The sequence below is a fragment of the Mesoplodon mirus genome (assembly GCF_964341445.2).
Source record: "Mesoplodon mirus genome assembly, chromosome: 16".
Taxonomy (NCBI): Eukaryota; Metazoa; Chordata; class Mammalia; order Artiodactyla; family Ziphiidae; genus Mesoplodon; species Mesoplodon mirus.
In genome coordinates this window covers 18,440,980-18,459,166 of record NC_138992.1, presented here as the reverse complement: position 1 = coordinate 18,459,166, position 18,187 = coordinate 18,440,980, and the positions used below count along the sequence as shown (strand labels likewise).

The window sequence follows — 18,187 nt, the reverse complement described above, 5'->3', positions numbered from 1 at the left end:
TAAAGTCCTAATTTGGGTGATATAGTTGCCATTTATTATTTAGTATGATTAGGTCCATAAACACATCTGTCATTTAATCTGCATGACTATCCCCTGAGATATAATTAATGACTCTCTTCTTGTACACAAGGAGTCAGGCTCCTTGTGTATAAGGAGCCTAACTCTCATTTGGGGGTGGGCCGAGGAAAGGAGATCTAACTAAAGTGGTCGTTTTCTCTAGCTATAAGTACTGAATTTCAGGAATTCTGGTCCCTCCGTGTCAATCTAGGATGGATGGATAGCTTTCCAGTTCCCGCCCTATCTCGAACTCCCAGTCGCAGACACCAGGTGGCGCTCGCATGCTCGCAGCTCAGCGAATGGAACCCTCGGATTTAGACCCTGTCTGCTAAAAAGTCGCGCTGGCTGCCTGACCCGGGAGAATCACGTTCTGTGAAGCGCAGAAGCAAAACGGCGCCTAGCTCGGGCCCTGTCCTGTGGCAGACCTGAAGCCCGTTCGGAAAGGGACCAACAGACGCAGGGCGGCGGTGGGAGCTGCAGAGGGCCTTTTGCACTCCAATCGCAGGACAAGCGGGGAAGTTCAGAGCGTGGACAAAGGGATGCGAATACCAGCAAATTCGGGGAAAGCAGAAGAGGTGGCTTGGGAAGGTTAGAATATCCGAAGGACCCCCTTGAAAGGGGGTGGATGGGTCACAGCCCCTCTTTCTGTATTCTGGGCTGAGCAGGGTGGTAGCAGGTTCGGGGACCTTTTAAGAGCACCGCCTGCCCTTTCTCTCTTCGCCATCACCAGCCTTTAACGGTGGTGAAATACCCTCTGCAGTTTTCCAAGGCGAGAGGGTATTTTCTCACAAAAGTGGCTTCTTGATAAACACTTAGTTTTTATACCTCCCAGCTCCCAACATTTGTGGGCACACAACAAGCTGGATTGTAAAGACGCCGCGGGAGGGGAGTGGGAGGCTGTTCGTGAGGTTAAAAAATGAGTAACGATGATGACTTTCCAAGGGGTCCCAGGGGATGACCGCGCAGGGCCGAGTCCCTGGAGACCCGGCGCGGGGCTCTGGCGCGCCTCGTGGGCTTCACAGCTCAAGCAGAGCCTCTCGGAGGGTGGCCTGCATGTATCAGAACCACCAGGGTGTTTGATAAATGCAGAGTCCCTGGCCTCAGCCCGGACCTGTTGAAACAGGATCTCTGCGAGGGAGCATATGCAGTTTAAGAAGTCCAACCACCGGACACAGCCGACATTCGTCCTTTTAAACACCAAAAATGTCTATTTCAACTTTCGCAGGTGATTCTCCTGCACATTAAAGTTTGAGCATCTCTGCTTTGGCATTTTATAGCCCTCGTTCAGAAGAAGGAAGGGAGGAAGGGTACCCCTTGTTCTTTTGGTTTTTTGGGTGTGTTTTTTTTTTTTTTTTTGGTGGTATCTTAGTTCCCTGACCAGGGCTCGAACCGCGACCCCTGCAGTGGAAGCGCGGAGTCTTAACCACTGGACCGCCAGGGAAGTCCCAAGGCAGGCTACCCCTTTATAGCGGGTACCGGTCCCCCGAGCGCGGGGTCCCTGACGAGGCTGGTCTTTGGGAATGGGAAAGCGGACACACAGCACCTGCGTCCGCGAGGGCTCCAGACCTCGCAAAGCAGCCAGCCGCACGCTAGCCTCGGTGCGAGTGGAGGGGCAAAAGCCGCTCTATCCCGGCACCATTCACCCGGCTGCGGCCCGCACCTGGGGCGGCCGCCAGGTCGGGGCTGGCGCGCCTGCGGCGCTGGGCGGGCTCCTCAGAGCATCTCTTGTGGGGCCGGGCTGGAGGAGAAGAGGAGGAGGGAAAGGGGGGGGTGCGTTAGGGACTTAGGCCTGCCTCCCACCTCCCCCCGCAGCCACCTTCCGCTCTATAATTGGCTGCCAGCGGGCCTTCCTTTCCTCTTATCTGATCCCGGGCGCCTAGCAGGAGGGAAGCTCTGGAGAGGAGGAGGCAGCTTTGAGCGGCCGGGAGTGGGGGCAGAAGCGGGTAGAGGAGAGGGAGAGAGGCTAATTGAAAGGGGCACGCGGCGGGAAGCGCGCGAGACCCGTGCGCCGCCCAGAACCAATTCTCGGCGGAACTTGGATCTTCCCTAGGCACGGAGAGGCCCCCTACCTGGGCTGGAATCTTCTCCTGCACAGGTCAGTTGCAATCTTTCTCCGCTCTTCTTTCGGGTCGGCTTTGCAAAGTCTATTCTTGAGGAAGGGAAAGTGGGAAGGGCGAGCCACCTGCAGACACCGTGCAATTCCATGGACCTTCTCTGCACGCGCGCCTGGGATGGCCCGGGGACGTTTGAGGTGCGATGGGAAGGTGCACCCGTGTGCCTCTTCGCAGGGGGTCACTGGGCAGGGAGATTGGTGGCACTGCGTGATGCAAATGCAGACAGTAAGATGCCCTGGGTTGCTCTCAGGTCCCCCTGGTACTTGGGCGCTGTGAGTGCTCGGCGGGAAAGAGCGGGTTTCCCCACTTCGAGACAGTGGAGACTCCAGAATTTCCGAGTAGAAGGGGCTTCGTAAAGGGCGACCATTCCATTGAGAAAGGGGCTTAGGGATTGTTTTGGAGAGCTGTATATAAACAGAAAGCACGCTGTTTTTATTTAGATTGTATTAAGGGTCGCTTGGGGAAACAGTCGATGGAGATCATGGGGTACGCAACTCACCTAGATCCCCGTGGGTGACCCGCGCTGGGGACCAGGTGCTCGCGAAAAGAGGAGCAGGCAAACGCAGTGCCTCGATGCAGGATGTTGGCAGTAGTGAGAGCTCTTCCACGTAGTGATGGCTCGTCCACGCCAGGAAACCCGGATGCTTCGCGCGTTTTACTTTGGTGTCTGGACCCAGGAGGTTGCAGCTTTCAGATGCACCACCAGACTGTGGTGCTGGAGGGTCTTCTCTGCCCTGGCTTTTCCAACCCCCCCACCCCCCACCCGCCCCTTTTTATCCCTCTGAACTGCCCGCGGCTTCAAGCGCTCTAGTACGCAGCGCCTGGGCGGAGGTGCATCTGGCCGAGCTTGGCTTTAGCGTGCACAGCGCACAGTCAAGACAGGGTTAGGGCCCGGCCAAGAGGAGCCGGCGTTGTGCCGCTGGAGTGGCCTTAGTCCTAAGCAAGGGTCTGAACGCTGCCTGCAAGTAAAGGACACGGGCACTCTGATTCTGGAGCTGGGTTCTTGGGTCCTCTGTGGGAGGCTCCGCCCTGTGGCACGCGAAGCTCAGGATTGACCCAGGGTCGCGCACTGTGCTCAGGCTTTCGGCTTGTCCTTAGGACAACTGTGCAAATGGAGCTTGCGTGCAGCTCTCACAGCGGCCTGGGTCTGCCCCTCCCCCCTCCTCCCCCCCCCCCCCCCGGAAAACTACTTCTGGAGCTACAGCTGAGAGCCTCATTCCCTCTGGAAGTTTTGGATTCCCTTCTGGAAATTTTGGAGAGTCAGCTGCCTGCAGCAGTAGAAGGGGGTGGGAGGAGGCAGAAACAAAGAAATATGCGGATAAGACATTGGTGGCTCTGTGGGGAGCAGAAGTGAGAAAGAGTATTCCTGAAACTCCCCTCTTAAAAGGCTCCGGGGCTCCTCCGCTACAGAGAGTCAAGGGGGGCCCTTCCTGGTTGCAGCATGTGATAAAGAGGCCCTGCTCGCATCCAGCAAACCGGCTTAAGCTGGATGCAGTGGGGAGAGCTGGTGGTGTGTTTCTGACAAGGTGGTCCAGTTCTGCCCACAGAGAACTCACTGGCAAATGTAAAATGAGTGAATGAATTAATGCATGGATAGCATTTGGATTTGGAGTTGCTTCAAAAGAGCAGCTTGGATGGATTTCCTTTGAACCTGGTCCCAAGGGTGTGGCTACTGTAAGATAGACTTCGGGATAGTATTTTTTTGAAGAAACAGCTTTATTGAGATATAATTGCACACGTGTGCAATTCGGTGGTTTTTTAGTATATTCACGGAGTTGTGCAACCATCACCACAGTCAATTTTAGAAGATTTTTATCACTCAAAAAAAAAAATTCTGTACCTATTAGCAGAAACTCCCCATTTCTTCCCAACCTCGCCCCCCCCCAACACCCTTGGCAACCACTCACCTACTTTCTGCTGACATTTCATGTAAATGGAAGCATACAATATATGTGTGGTCCTTTGTGACTGGCTTCTTTCACCTAGTAAAATGTTTTCAAGGTTTATCCATTATGTACAGGATACTCTCTCACTAAGCACTGGGCATCACCTCCTTCTGCCTGGGGAGCCCTGAGCCAGGACAGACCTGAACCTCCACTACATCCCTGACCTCCTGGGGGTCCCTTTGAAAGGACAAGAACCACACTGGTGAGGCCTCCCAGTAATTCCCTGGGAAGGATTCCTTGGAACCCATCAGGATTCCTGGAGCAGTTTTGGGCAGGTCCCAGGCTTTAGGATTGATGGGAGGAGTCCTTTGGCATTTTTCCTGCTGCTAATGGTCCAGCTGTGGATTTCAGAGAACTCTGGGCCTTCCATGAAAGTCTTGGTTTTTGGAATCAGCCAGGGCTGGCCTTAAAGAAAGGGCTGAGCAAATTCGGATGATTTGAGGGGCACCGGAACAAGCCCCAGCACAGCAAAAAAGGGCTCATTGGGGTACACTCCCTTTGACTCTTAAATACTTCCTAGTGTCAGCTAGTAAAACACAAAGATCTTTTGCCTGTTTTAGGCTGAGAGTCTTTGCAATTATGTGACTCTAGAGCCACATTTGCTGTCGTTCTACTCCAAACTCAGCCAAATGACTGCTGTTTTCCAGGCCAGTCGAGTGTAACTCAAGGTTCCTTTAAAGGACAAGGGCCTTCCTGAATTGCTGCAGGCTGAGGTGGTGGTGTTTGAGCACCACTGAGCTAACAAATTATCTGGGATTATGACAATTTGTAGAGAACAGATGATAAATGACCAAGGGGAACAGCGGGACGGGTGGGGTGGGGGAGGGGAGAAGAGGAAAGTTTAAGGGAAAGGGACAAAAACAAACTTCCTCTTTGACAGATTTGCCCCTGATGGTGCTAGATGGCAAGAAAACAGTCTCCTCTTGTTTCTCCTCCTCTTTGGTAACTAACTAAATAAAAAGTGGCAGGGCCCCAGTTACTCTTCTATATAGAACAAGCCTTGTGAAGACCAAGCCTTATCCTGTTCTAGTGGGGAGATGGGTGTGTGTAGTCGAGGAAGTGCTGACATGTGTTTCGAGTCCCTGTTGGGTACCTGCCCTTTTCTTTTTCAGAAACACGTTTAAGCCCCCCAGTTACTTGTGGAAGTAAATATTCTCCTTCTTTTAGATGTAAGATCACTGAGATTCGGGGATATAAACTACCTCGCCTGGGGTTGCAAAGCCAGCAAGTGCCAGATACGTGATTAAGAAAAGTCTGTATGAGATTTGAACCCAGACCCCATTTCTCCGTCAGCTTCTTTGGTGGGGAAGGGTGAAGTGACCCTTCACTTCAAGGGTGTGTGACTGTAAATGGATGACATCAACTGAGGCCATACAAGTCTGGGAGCTGAAACAGAGGCTGGAAGGCAGAGAGGTGTGGGTGAAATCTACACTTGCTTGTTCTGTGCCCCTGCCCATGTTCCTTAATCTCTCTGGGCCTCAGTTTTCTCTTCTAGAAAACAGGGATAACATAGCTACCTTATGTTTTAAGGCCTAAAATGATTTAGTACAGAGTAGGGAAGACAAAACTGGTTTCTCTTGTCTCCTGCTTCTTTTTCCTTCTTTCTACCTTTTTTTTTTCTTCTTCCCACGTTTCCTCTTCTCTCGTTCTCTGCTCCGCTTTTTGAGTGGATTGTGACTAGAAAGGCACAGGAAATTCTCAGGAAATACTGAGAACTGAGTGTCTGTTTAAGTTGGGGCTTAGAGTCTAGACTCCACATTTCTTCAAGGTAATTTTTTAAAATTTAATTTAATTTTTATCTTATACTTCAAGGTAATTTTTTAAAATCAATGCTCTCGAAGAACTTTTCTGCCAGTGGGCCTTTGTTGAAGCTCACCGGCAAGGGTCCCTAACGTTTAATTTTAGGGAGCTGTGTTTAGTCTTTTTCCTCCCAGACATAACCTGGATTGTTTATAAAAATTGATCCAGAGGGAGGCCAGTCTTGGTTGAGTTCTTCTGAGTTTCATAGGTGGTGTCTATAACTAGAGGTACTCAGGGGATCTTTTACTGGATAAAGATTTCCTCCTCAATGGCTTTCTGTCTGCTTTTGCAAAGGGGAGCACACTGAATCGATATCAAAAAATGATGTTCTACTGTAGGTTTAGAATGGAAAATAAAGATTACTACTGTAGGAAACACAGAAGGAGCATCTGGCCCATACTTGGAAGATCAGGGAAGCCTTCCTAAAGGATGAGATGTCTACGCTGAGATGTGCAGCTGCCCTTTATGCTGCTTGTAGATAGAGTTTAGTTAAAAGCGACTCTCATTTCTTTGACCAAGAAGCTATGTCAGTTCTTAAAAAAAAAAAAAAAACAATGCTGGGTAATGGAACATTCCTGAGTCAAGGAAAGTCTCCAGTTTGCCATACTTTTGGAGTGGCTCTGCCTTCTGTCATGTAGGACTTACAGCAACCTAGTTTAAGACTGAACAGCTACATTTCTGAGGGTGATCTGCAGACATATCCCTTGCATTTGAGCCATTCACTGGGCTGCTATGATCCTACATGGGGTCTTTCTGTAAACTAGAAAAAGGTACCTCTGGGCAGACCCATACTATTGGGAGAAGAAAACAGTATACTTTCCTCTGGAAAACAGTTTTTCATACAAGTTGGAGAGAGTGTCTGCTAATTTCAAGCATTACTTGCCCTAGGCCGATTGCAAATTGTGCAGTGCGTCAACTGTGAACTGTATACATCAGCCCTGGTCATTCAATCACTGATCATTAAATCAATCAATATTTATTGATTGACTATCATGCACTTTGAACTTTTTTGATTATGGGTCAAACTGCCCATCTAGATGTATTATGTTACCCAAGACTCAGAAAGTAAAGTTACTGGGGCCATGAAGTTAGCTGGAGAGTTACAATGGGATAAGAGGCCAATGCAGTCTGTTGGAGATTGATCACTCTTTCTAAAGATTTTTCAATTTTATTAATATTTTAAAGAAGCAAATTTTGGCCTTGTTAATTTTTACTAATATTTATTTTATGTAATTTTGGGTTTTATGCTTGTCTTTATTAATCCCTTTTCCAACTTAATTAGGATTTTAATTTGCCCTTCTTTTTTTGGCTTCTTTAAGTGGAAAATTAGATCATTAATTTTTAAATTCCTTCTTTTTTTATGTAAATATTTCTCTCTAATCCTTTAGTTGCATCCCACAAATTTTCATGTGTTATCTTTTTATATTTTTTCCCTTACAACTATTTAAAAAATTTGCATTGTGATTTCTCCTTTTACCCATGGATTAAATAGAAGCATCCTGTTTAATTTCCAAATATTTTGAATTTGTAAAGATATTTTATTATGATTGATATCTAATTTAATTCTGTTGTTGTCAGAAAACATACTCTGCAAACTTTGAGTCTTTTGGAATTTATTGTCTCATTTTAGGATGCAGAATATGGCCGATTTTATAAGAAATTTTTTTAAAAAAGAATGTTCTGCAGTTTTTGGATGTAATGTTCAATAAATATCAATTACTAGTTGATAGAGTGGTTCACATCTTCTATATCCTTACTGATATTTTGTCTAGTTATTCATTCAGTTCCTGAGGGGATTGTTAACATCTCTAACTTTGCTTATTATTTCTTTCTTTGGTTCTATCAGTTTTTGCTTTGTGTATTTTGAAACTCTATTATTAAGCACGTACTCATTTATGATTGTTAACTTTTCTTGATTAATTGACCCTTTATTCTGAATTGTCCACGACTTGAGGGACTTTTTTTTCTTTTTTTAATATTTATTTACTTATTTATTTAGGCTGCACCAGGTCTTATTTGCAGCACATGGGATTTTCATTGCCAGGTGTGGGATCTTTTAGTTGCGGCATGTGGGATCTTTTAGTTGTGGCATGCAGGCTTCCTAGTCGCAGCATGTGGGCTTCTTTGCAGGCTTCTTAGTTGCAGCATGTGGACTCTTAGTTGCGGTATGCATGTGGGATCTAGTTCCCCAACCAGGGATTGAACCCCGGGCTCCCTGCATTGGGAGCATGGAGTCTTATGCACTGGACCACCAGGGAAGTCCCAAGGGGCGTTTTTATGCAGAGTTGATTCCCCCTACTTGTGGCTCACTCTTTTCTGACGCACCCCTTCTCAATTTCCAGTCTCTGGCATTCCTGAGCTCTTCTACCCTTTGACACTTTAGGCTAATACAGTTGTGGCTTTCCACTTGATTTCTAATCAGAATGCCATGCACAGTGGGGAGTTCGCACAGGGGGAAAAAGGCTAGTCACCAAGCTAATAGTAACACAACTAGGTCTTTATTTCTAAATTAGAGTTGTTTTCTCCTGTGTCCTGATGCTAACAGAGAAGAGTGATAACCACTGACTTCCTCTAGGGCTTGTTTTTAAGTAGACCTCATTAACTAATCCTGAAAACCCTTTTGGTTATTCTGGGTGTAAGGAGGGTGGTATTTTCACTACAGAGATGAAATTAGGAGTACTAAACATGTCAACACACTGGGCTAAGACGTTAGCCCTGTTTTTAGTCTTTGCTTTCTTATCTGTAAATACGTATGAACTAGATCATCAATTCACTGGAAAATTCTCCTATAAAATTGATATCAAAATATTAATAATGTAGAGTCCAGAAAGAGTTCAGAGTTAAAGGTCATTTTGTCCAGTTCTCCTGCCCACAAATCCAGGAATCTCTTCTATAACACCTCTCATGGGTAAAACTTAGCCAGCTTCTGCCTCAGAACTTCTAATAAAAGTGAAGAAGGCATTCTAGTTGTTAGAGGATTTTTATATCCAAATCCGCATCTCTGTGGCTCTGTCCATTGATTCGAGTACTATTTGCAGAAGCTGCACAAAATAATCTTGTTTTATTTTCTATGTTAAAGCCCTTCAAATATTTGAAGACATCCAATATGTGCCTCCGATTCTTATTTTTCCTAGGCTTAAATCATGCTTAATCATTCCCATTTCTTTCAAATCTTCTTTGCATGGGCTTGTCAACTAAAACTGCTAAGTCTTCTTTTTAGTCAATGAATTGCTCTTAAGTCAAATCTTCCAGATCTTCAGATGGTTGATTATTTTGAACCTGTATAGAGCTGTCATTTGGAAAATGATAAAAAATGGATAGGGATGTAATTAGAAAAGTTTAAAGTAGTTCACCCATGCAAATAATTGTGCCTCTGTCCTTATTTGGATCTTCCGTTTTTGCCTAAACCTTTATGCCCACATGAAGTTAGTCCCACAACCTTCATTAGATGGAGGAAATAAAGAGTTCTTTTTTTTTTAATATTTATTTTGGCTGCACTGGGTCTTAGTTATGGCACGTTGGATCTTCATTGCGGCATGTTTAGTTGCGGCATGCAGGATCTTTTAGTTGTAGCATGCGGGCTCTTACTTGTGGCCTGCAGACTCTTAGTTGTGGCACGCGGACTTCTTAGCTGCGGCATGTGGACTTCTTAGTTGCAGCATGCACGTGGGATCTAGTTCCCCGACCAGGGATCGAACCTGGGCCCCCTGCATTGGGAGCACGGAATCTTACCCACCGGACCACCAGAGAAGTCCTGATAAAGACTTCTTGAGTCTTTTCCTCCTTTAGTATCTACCCAAGTAGTAAATTCATTGATGATTATCATTCTCTTTTCCTTTGTGTCCTTTCAACCTGTTCCTAACATGTTACTAGTTAGAATTTTTTGAGAGCTTCCTGAGTTTCTAAGTACATTATTTACATTATCACAATCATCCTATAAGGCAGATGTTCACTTGCACATTTTACTGATAAAGAAATCAAGTCATGGAGTGGTTAAACTAGTTAGTCAAGGACCCCTAGCAAATTATTGGCAGATTTGTCTTCCTAGCTCCCAGTTTTCTATTCATACCTCCAGTTTCTGCTAACTCTTTGTTCTATTTCATACTTATTTCATTTAACTTGGCAATATATTTGCTTGCAGTCTTATTTTCAATAAAACTGTGAGTTGACTGAAGGCAGGGATCATATGGTATGAAATTTTGTATCTCCCTTAGAGTAGAGAGCTTTGGTTACATAGTAGGACTCTCATTAGTGATTGTTGGAATGAAGATTCTGATATTACAAATATCAGTCTCTCTCAGGGCCTGGTGTGCCAGTTGGCTGGCAACAATTTTGTTTAAGTTTATGGTTTTTTATATGTCAGCACTGACTGAGTAGAACATTATCCAAGGTTTGGGTATATATGTGTGTAAGTCTGTGTGTGTGTGTGTGTGTGTGTGTGTGTATGAGTAGTTTACAAAAACTTTAGGATAAATATTTTAAGGGATTTTGATAAAACTGGCTTGCACAATGGGCTTTGCTCCTTGTTAAACTTAGTTGTATAAATGCGATTAAATAAAACAAACATATGAAGTAGAGGAAGGGTCAATTAGTCCTAATGGGGATAGTTTTAAGTTACTGATTACATAATCTCATGACAGTGTTCTGAGAAAACTTGTACTAAAGATTATCAGCTTCCCCTAAATTGGGTTTATACCTTCCGAACTTAGAGCTAGATAGCCACTTCTAACATGATGTTTTTAAACCAAAAAAAAAAAAAAAAAAAAAAAATTAAGGCAGAGTTATTTGTTTTGTGCAAGGTTTTAGGCAAAGTTTCAACAAATTAGGCTTTGATATTTTGGTAAATGTTAAAATATCTCATGGCACTTTAATAGGAATTGGGATTTTTTTCTTGCCCCTATTTTACTGTCCAAAAAAGAGACTTGGCAGAAAACCTTGGGAAAATGAAAATTCCACTTCTCCCAATATGGTATTACTGATCTTAATTTAAAATAAACAACAAAAAAGGAAGAATTTAAAGATACGCTAGGGCTACAGTTTTTTTTCCATATAAATAATACACAGTTTTCAAAAATGTTGCCAAGATTAGGGTAGCACTAATTTATCGGTTTGTTTATTTATTTATTTAAATTGTGTGAAATGCAGATTAACTTCTAATGTGGCATGTTAAGTATTGCTTCAAAACACCTGGACACAGGAACTGCAGTGTTTTGATGAGAAAGAGAAAGACTATTGGACTGTGGCTTGTAAAAAGACTTTCTCTACTATGTTAACATAGTATTCTGTGATATCTGATAAAAGTCCCTGATCTTAAAGGGCATGCCAAAGAGATAAATTGTTTCCTTACCTCTCCTTCCCTTTGCTCTGTTCTGGATGAAACCTGTGGTTATGTTTGGGGAACAAAATCTTAGAAAGAATATTTCGTTTGAGTTGAGAGAGTGATTCTACTTCTGTGGTTTTCTTTGGGTATCACGGTCTTGATCATGATAGGGCTGACGCCTACTCCCCTATCTTTTCAAATCCCCTGTATTCAAGCCTTCTGTATACAAAAGAGCAAAAGAGTGATTCACATTCCTTTGGATAACCCACCTGATCTTGTTCTACTTGCCTGGGTGGGGTTAGGGTTCTCTAGATGCCTCAGGGCCTTTCCCCCTGTATTTTATCTAAATTCACTCTCCATTTGTCCCATTTCTTCTGTGCTCTGACAAATAGTTGGTTTATTAATCTGTAATAAATTAATAATAACTTCATCCAGACTAAAATGCCATATATATTACATATAAAATAGTCACTCAATGTGTTGCCTATTCCATTGAATTTTAAGGGGCTTCCAGTATGTGAAAGTCTTAATTTAAGAAAATATTCTTTAGTAATTAGCATTTTGGAACTATGGTAGGCTGTTTGGGGGAGATGTTTTTTGGATCCCTAAATACAAATGAATACATTCTTTAATATTTTTATAGGATCTTAACTTGATTATTTCTATGATTATCAAAGCATGTGGATCTTCCTTTAATTGGCAATACAAAAGAATTGCACACTAGACCGTCACTGGATATTATAAAAGTAGTTGCCAAAAAAATTTTTTTATGAATGATTGCTTGAAGGAATATAATTAATTTATTCCTCTGGATATACTGTATCACTCTGGAATAAAACCAGAATAAGTTTAAGTGCATGAATCATATTGAATCATATTGTTTTGAAGATTCATAGAATTATGCTTTGCTACATTCACTGAAATAACTCTTGGGTTAAAAAGGAAATTAAAGTTTGTATGTTGCTGCCAAAGCATATTCAGAGAAAAATTATGGCCTCAAATAAAGAATATTACATTAATTAAGGATTAAATAAACAAAAAGAACAACAAGAATTAAAAACATAAGAGCAGGACTTCCCTGGTAGTCCAGTGGGTAAGACTACACTCCCAATGCAGGGGGCCCGAGTTCCATCCCTCATTGGGGAACTAGATCCCACATGCATGATGCAACTAAGAGTCCACATGCTGCAACTATGAGCCCACGTGTCGCAACTAAAGGATCCCACGTGCCACAACAAAGACCCGGCGCAGCCAAAATAAATAAATAAATTAAATAAATATTAAAAAAAAAAGAGCAGAAAAGCAAAGATAAATACAGAACTAAATAAATTAGAAATCAAAAATAATATTGGCAAATAAAAAAAACTATTCTCAAAAAATTACAATCTGGACAAATATATATAGCTTATCTATTTTGGAGAGAAAAGAGAAAGTCAGAAACACATCACTTAATACTGATAATGGAGCTATAACAAGAAAAGATAGATTGTAGTTTGAGAGATCACACAACTCTGCTAATCAATTTGAAAATCAAAATTAAAAGAATAACTTTATGGGAAAATATCCAAACTAGAACCAAGAAGTAAAAAAGCTAAGTAGATTTATAAATAAGACAAAATATATTTTTAAAGTTGTGTAGGAATTAGCTTCAGAAAGGGAATAGGCCCATATGATTTTCTCAATCAAATTATTCATAGGCTTTCATAGAGTAGATCATTCTCATGCTACTTAAACTATTATGGCACAATGAAAAAATGGAAACCTTTCTAACTTTTTTTTATGAAGCTAGAATAATCTTGACACCAAACCTTTTAAGAAAAGAAAACTCTTAGTCAATTTTGATTATTAACATAGATCCAAAAAAGCAGCTATACAAAGTCGACATGATATAAAAACAATAATATGCAGATACAGCAAAGATCAGTTAGACCGGGAGGAGGGTGCCCTGAGGAGTCTTTAGACCCTGGAAAATGTCCGATTGGCAGATGTTAAAGGGATTCTTTGGTAATCCAATGCGTCAATGATCTGCACAGACTCAGTCCAGGACTGCAAGAATTCAAGCCTGGGAGCGCTCTGCAGAAGGCTTACATTGCAGACTGAAGGTGGACATAACCTTGAAATCCCTCAGACACTACATTGCTCAGCTCTTGCCTCAGAGAGATCTGGCTCTCATCTCTGAAGACTTCAATATTGTCTCAGTGTCACAGAAACTTTGGAAAAGCAAGCAGCAGAAAGGGTTGCACTCCCAAGTGAAGCTGCAGTGGTCTACAGGTCCATGTCATCCCCTAGACCTTCCTTTGTGAGTTATGTGACCCTCCCAGGGGGACACTGTTTTGGCAATTTTCAGTGCTGCTTAGGTAGAGCTGAGGCCTGATGGGATGCTCCTGAAGTTGTCCCAGTCAACTCCTTCAGTGAGCTGCCCTTTAGAAGGATCACACCAAATAATTCATTATGGAAAGTATTCAGGAAACAGTTGCGGCATCAGAGGCACACTAGATGCTCTGATGACTCCAGCATCTGCATCAAAGCCTATGACTCCATGTTAGTTAAACACTGGGACAACCATGTTTATTTCAAGAGCTGATGACCATTTTCCAACTATTGCACTGGGAAGGAAGCCGAAAAGCCCTTTGTGAAACAAAGCATTCCTGACAGGAAGTCACCTACTATTTCCAGTATTCCCTGGATGAAAAGATGAACAGCCACATGGTGCTGGACTGGATCATGAAGGAACGAGGGTCCTTGAAAAAGGAATCCTCTCTCAAGAGCAATGAATGGCCTTGGGGGAGTTACAAGAAGCCAAGAAAGCAGGATAACTATGATTTTACATAGAAAAGGAAGAAATCACTATCTTAGCCTTGACTGAGATCTACAGTGGCCTTCACACTTCCTCACCCAGAGATGATCGCTGAGCCTCAGAGCCCTGTGTGGTATTGCTAGCAAGGCCAGGCCCCAGGTGCCCCCAAGGATGGCAGAGACCAGATCCTAACATGTGGAAGCTCACTGAAGTAGGTCATCAGATGTTTTAGCATCTATAGCTGCTACCTGAAGGCTGTACTAATCCTCCTACTCATTTTATTCACAGAATCTGAGAATAGTAGGACTCACTCTTATGGGACCCAGTACTCACTCAGTGCAGTTTTCTAATTAAACTCTTCGAACTGAAAGGATGGAAGCAGGATTGTTTGAAAAATATTTCCCAAGACTGGCTCCAGCCTAAAGCCTGGCTGACATGTGCTTCACTAGATTACATATGTTGTTTCAAAGAATGTGCCAGTGTAGCATCTCTCAAAAGAACAGCAGCCAGGATTGGGAAAAAGTAACATGATAGCAATTTTTTAAATACTTGGATTAAATAAGCAATATTGATGCTTTAAAAAACATACAAGGGTCAGAGTCTCCTCCCAAGCTTTGGAAACTAAAAGATAGCTCTACTAGATATAATCCAAAGCTACAGAAGGGGTTTTATCTGGATATATCAAAGTTCTTGAAGAGGTAATAGTATGAAAATACTAGATAAACTTAATGTGGCATACAATATCACTGTAATAATAATTTTTTAAAACCCATACTCTTCCATTTGGGGATAAATGTCACCTAGAATAGTACTCACTCTTGTTGCTCAAGAAGAATTAATATCCAATTTTTGAGTCCTACAATCAATTATATTCATTTTTAATTTGCAAATAGGTAACTTGAATTCATTTACTTTTATTTTCTGCCACCACAGACATATATCTATAACAGAGAAAATCATAGGTGTTTTACAGTTTAAAACATTTGAAAAATCATTAGCATTTAACAAAGAGTGCTTGCATTTGGTTAGTTCCTTAGGAGTTAGAGAGAAGGACTCTTTTGCTCTATTACTGTCTTTGTTATTTCAAACAATTCTGCTTCCATCCTTTCAGTTTGAAGAGTTTAATTAGACCATAAGCAACCAATAGCTCAAATGTTACAGAATCTTCTTGAAAGAAATAATATGACTCTGTCATCTATTTGAAAATGGCTTGGCTGAAAACTAAAACCATTATAATTACATTAAAGTTAAAAAAAAACCACAGTAATTTCCATGAACAGGCAGGATTTATTTCTGTGTTTCAAGGATAGATTAATACTAGACACTACGAAAGTAATGAATTACACTAAGAGGTATAGATGAAAAACATGAACATCTCCATAGATGAAACAGCAAAAAGGCAAGATTTCAGCATTCATTCCTGGTTGAAAAAAAATGCCCAGTAAAAAGTCAAGAATTTATTTTTTAACGGAAAGAGACAATATATCTCAATCTAACTACTAGCAATATACTTAATGATGAAATATTTGAGGCATTCCTTGTAAAATAATGGTTTTAAAACTCCTGGCCTATATAATTAAACACACACACACACACACACACACACACACACACACGGTGGTTGCAGTTGTCAACCTGGAAAATGCAAGAGATTAAATTGAAAAAATATAGAGTAAGAGTTCAGAATGGTGGCCTACTATAAAATAATTAGATAAAAATTACTATCTTTTCTATATTAAAAAATAATCCAGGTTTCCATTCACAACTGGAATTAAAAAATTAAGATAACTAGAAATATACCTTGAGATGGAAAAAATGATTTTACCCATGACACTGAATCAGAAACCATAAAGAAAAAGATCAAATCAGATGCCTTGATTAAAAAAAAAATCTTGACCCAATAAAACAAAATAGAAAGGTCAAAAACAAACTTGAAAAATACTGCAGTATATATGTTAAAATTAATAATATATAAAGAGTTCTTACAAATCAATGAGAAAATGGGTGAAATATATGAACAGGTATTTTATAAAAAGTGTAAGTAGCTAACAAACACAAAATGTTACATTTTACTGATTATAAAAAACAAATTAAGATGATATTGTGATAATCACATTTTACCTATCAAATCAGGATATGTTGAAAGCAATGAACCCCTGTGATGATGGAAGTGATGTGATTTGGTACTCATATAAGATGCTGATAGAAGTGGAAATCAGTATAAGGCATTATGTACCTATGTTTTAAAAACCTTTAAAAAACACATCTTGTTTTACCCAACAGTTCTACAATTGGGAGTTTAGCCAAAGAAATCAATAGTCATGTATTCAAAGAGATGTGAATAAGGATGGTCATTTCAGTGTTACATGTATTAGGGAAATTTAGAAACAATCTAAATTTCCAAATAAAGCTAGATAATAAATAAGTTGTGATATTGCCATGCATATTGTAACAGGACATTTATGTCATCAGCAAATATTTGCACATACTCTTTGCTGTGCTTTCTTGTATTTTCTAATTTTCTATGATTAAACTCATTATTTTTGTAATCAGAATGAGAAAAGATATTTTAAAGTGGAAAGAAAGTTATATGAAGTGTGATACTTTAGAAGCATTTTCCTAAGATGCTTCTACCATGTCTGATTGTCTGTGTGGGCTGAAATCCTGGATCCTGAACTCACTATCTATGTGACTTGGGGAAACTCTCTGTGCCTCGTTTTCCTTATCTCTAAATCAATATTATAATCATACCTACTTCAAAAAATGCCCTGGATAGAAGAAAACTTTTGAGATGTCTTAATTTCTGAGGTAAGGACTCAGAATTTCTCCTCTGTAATGGCTTGCAATAGAATTGTAGTCAAGCACTTGTAGACTAGCCTTTTAAATTAACCCCAAACATTCACACTTCCACCCCCTTCTTTCCCTCCCTCCTTCCTACCCTCCCTCCTTCCTTCTTTTCCTTCCTTAATTTCCCCCTTTTTCATTTCTTTCACCTTTTCTTGGAGCTTTTCTTTTATTGATATTCTAATGAAAAGGATGATCTTAGAAGAGTTTTAGATTCACACATATGGAGAAAAAAATTATAAGCAAAGATGAAAAGATTAAGGGTTATTCAGCCCAATGAAGTGAAAGCTCAGTGGTGATTTAATAATCACACAAAGTGGTTTTTCAAATGCTCCTTGATCACTAGAAGAATCGTACTGTGTATCTATACTTATGACTGGCAAGGGAGTTGTAACTGTCTGATTATAATGCTCATTTCAGGCCAACTTTTGGAATTTATCCATCTGGGAAATTCATTGTGCTATTTTTGCCTTATAAAAGAGTCACAGGATACCTTCTGAATTTCTCGCCCAAATATTTCTAATAATTCTCTTCATTTACAGCATCTTCTCAAAAATCTTTCTTTTATCAGTGTACGTTTTAGAGTGAAATATACAATGCCCTAAGGAATGAGTTACTTACTGACAATACTAATACATGTTGGCTTATTTGTTTTAGATGACTGCATATAATTTATTTTTAGTCTTCTCAAAATATCTCTGTGTTCTCTGTTTCTAGGACTACTGTTACATCCCATGTGAAAAGCAGGAAATAAAATGAAGATTTTTCAGTGCAAGATGCAGCATTGGCTGTTTCCAGCTTTTTTGGCAATTGCTTATTTTTGCACGAATGTCCAGGGTCAAGGTAATGGAAAAGTTGAATATAATAATTAGGGTCTGGGAGTCTGGCCATTTTGGTTCTGATTATCATTTTTTATTTTATTTACCTTAAGAGTGCTTCACTGGTTCAGCTGTCATAGGTTGGGCAGGGTCATAGGTTGGCTTAGGCAGGGTCATAGGTTGACTTTTACTCAGTTTTACTAACTGTTTACATTGTAGAAATGTGCCACAACTTTGATGAAGGTTACGACCTCACCAGTGACTGAGCATATTAATTTTGTGGCAGTTGGTTAAACAGCTCATTTTTAATGTGCTTCTGAATATGTCATACAAATTTAATCAGCAAAGTCAAATTTGCAAAATCAATTCTGTTAATAAGGGCCTATAAGGTGTGTATATATGTATCTCGATCATGCCTTGTCTCTTAAAAAGACTGTTAACAGGGCTTCCCTAGTGGTGCAATGGTTGAGAGTCCGCCTGCCGATGCAGGG

General features: G+C 41.2%; 1 protein-coding gene across 1 annotated transcript in view; it reads left to right on the top strand.

Moving 5' to 3' along the window:
- Window positions 1-1,728: 1,728 nt before the first annotated feature.
- Window positions 1,729-18,187, top strand: part of COL14A1 (collagen type XIV alpha 1 chain) — a 229,571-nt gene continuing 213,112 nt past the window's right edge. The window contains exons 1-2 of the mRNA XM_082601195.1: window positions 1,729-2,152; window positions 17,596-17,721. Of these exons, the coding sequence (XP_082457321.1) occupies window positions 17,634-17,721 (88 nt within the window). The 5' untranslated portion in view covers window positions 1,729-2,152; window positions 17,596-17,633. The remainder of the gene's footprint in view (window positions 2,153-17,595; window positions 17,722-18,187) is intronic.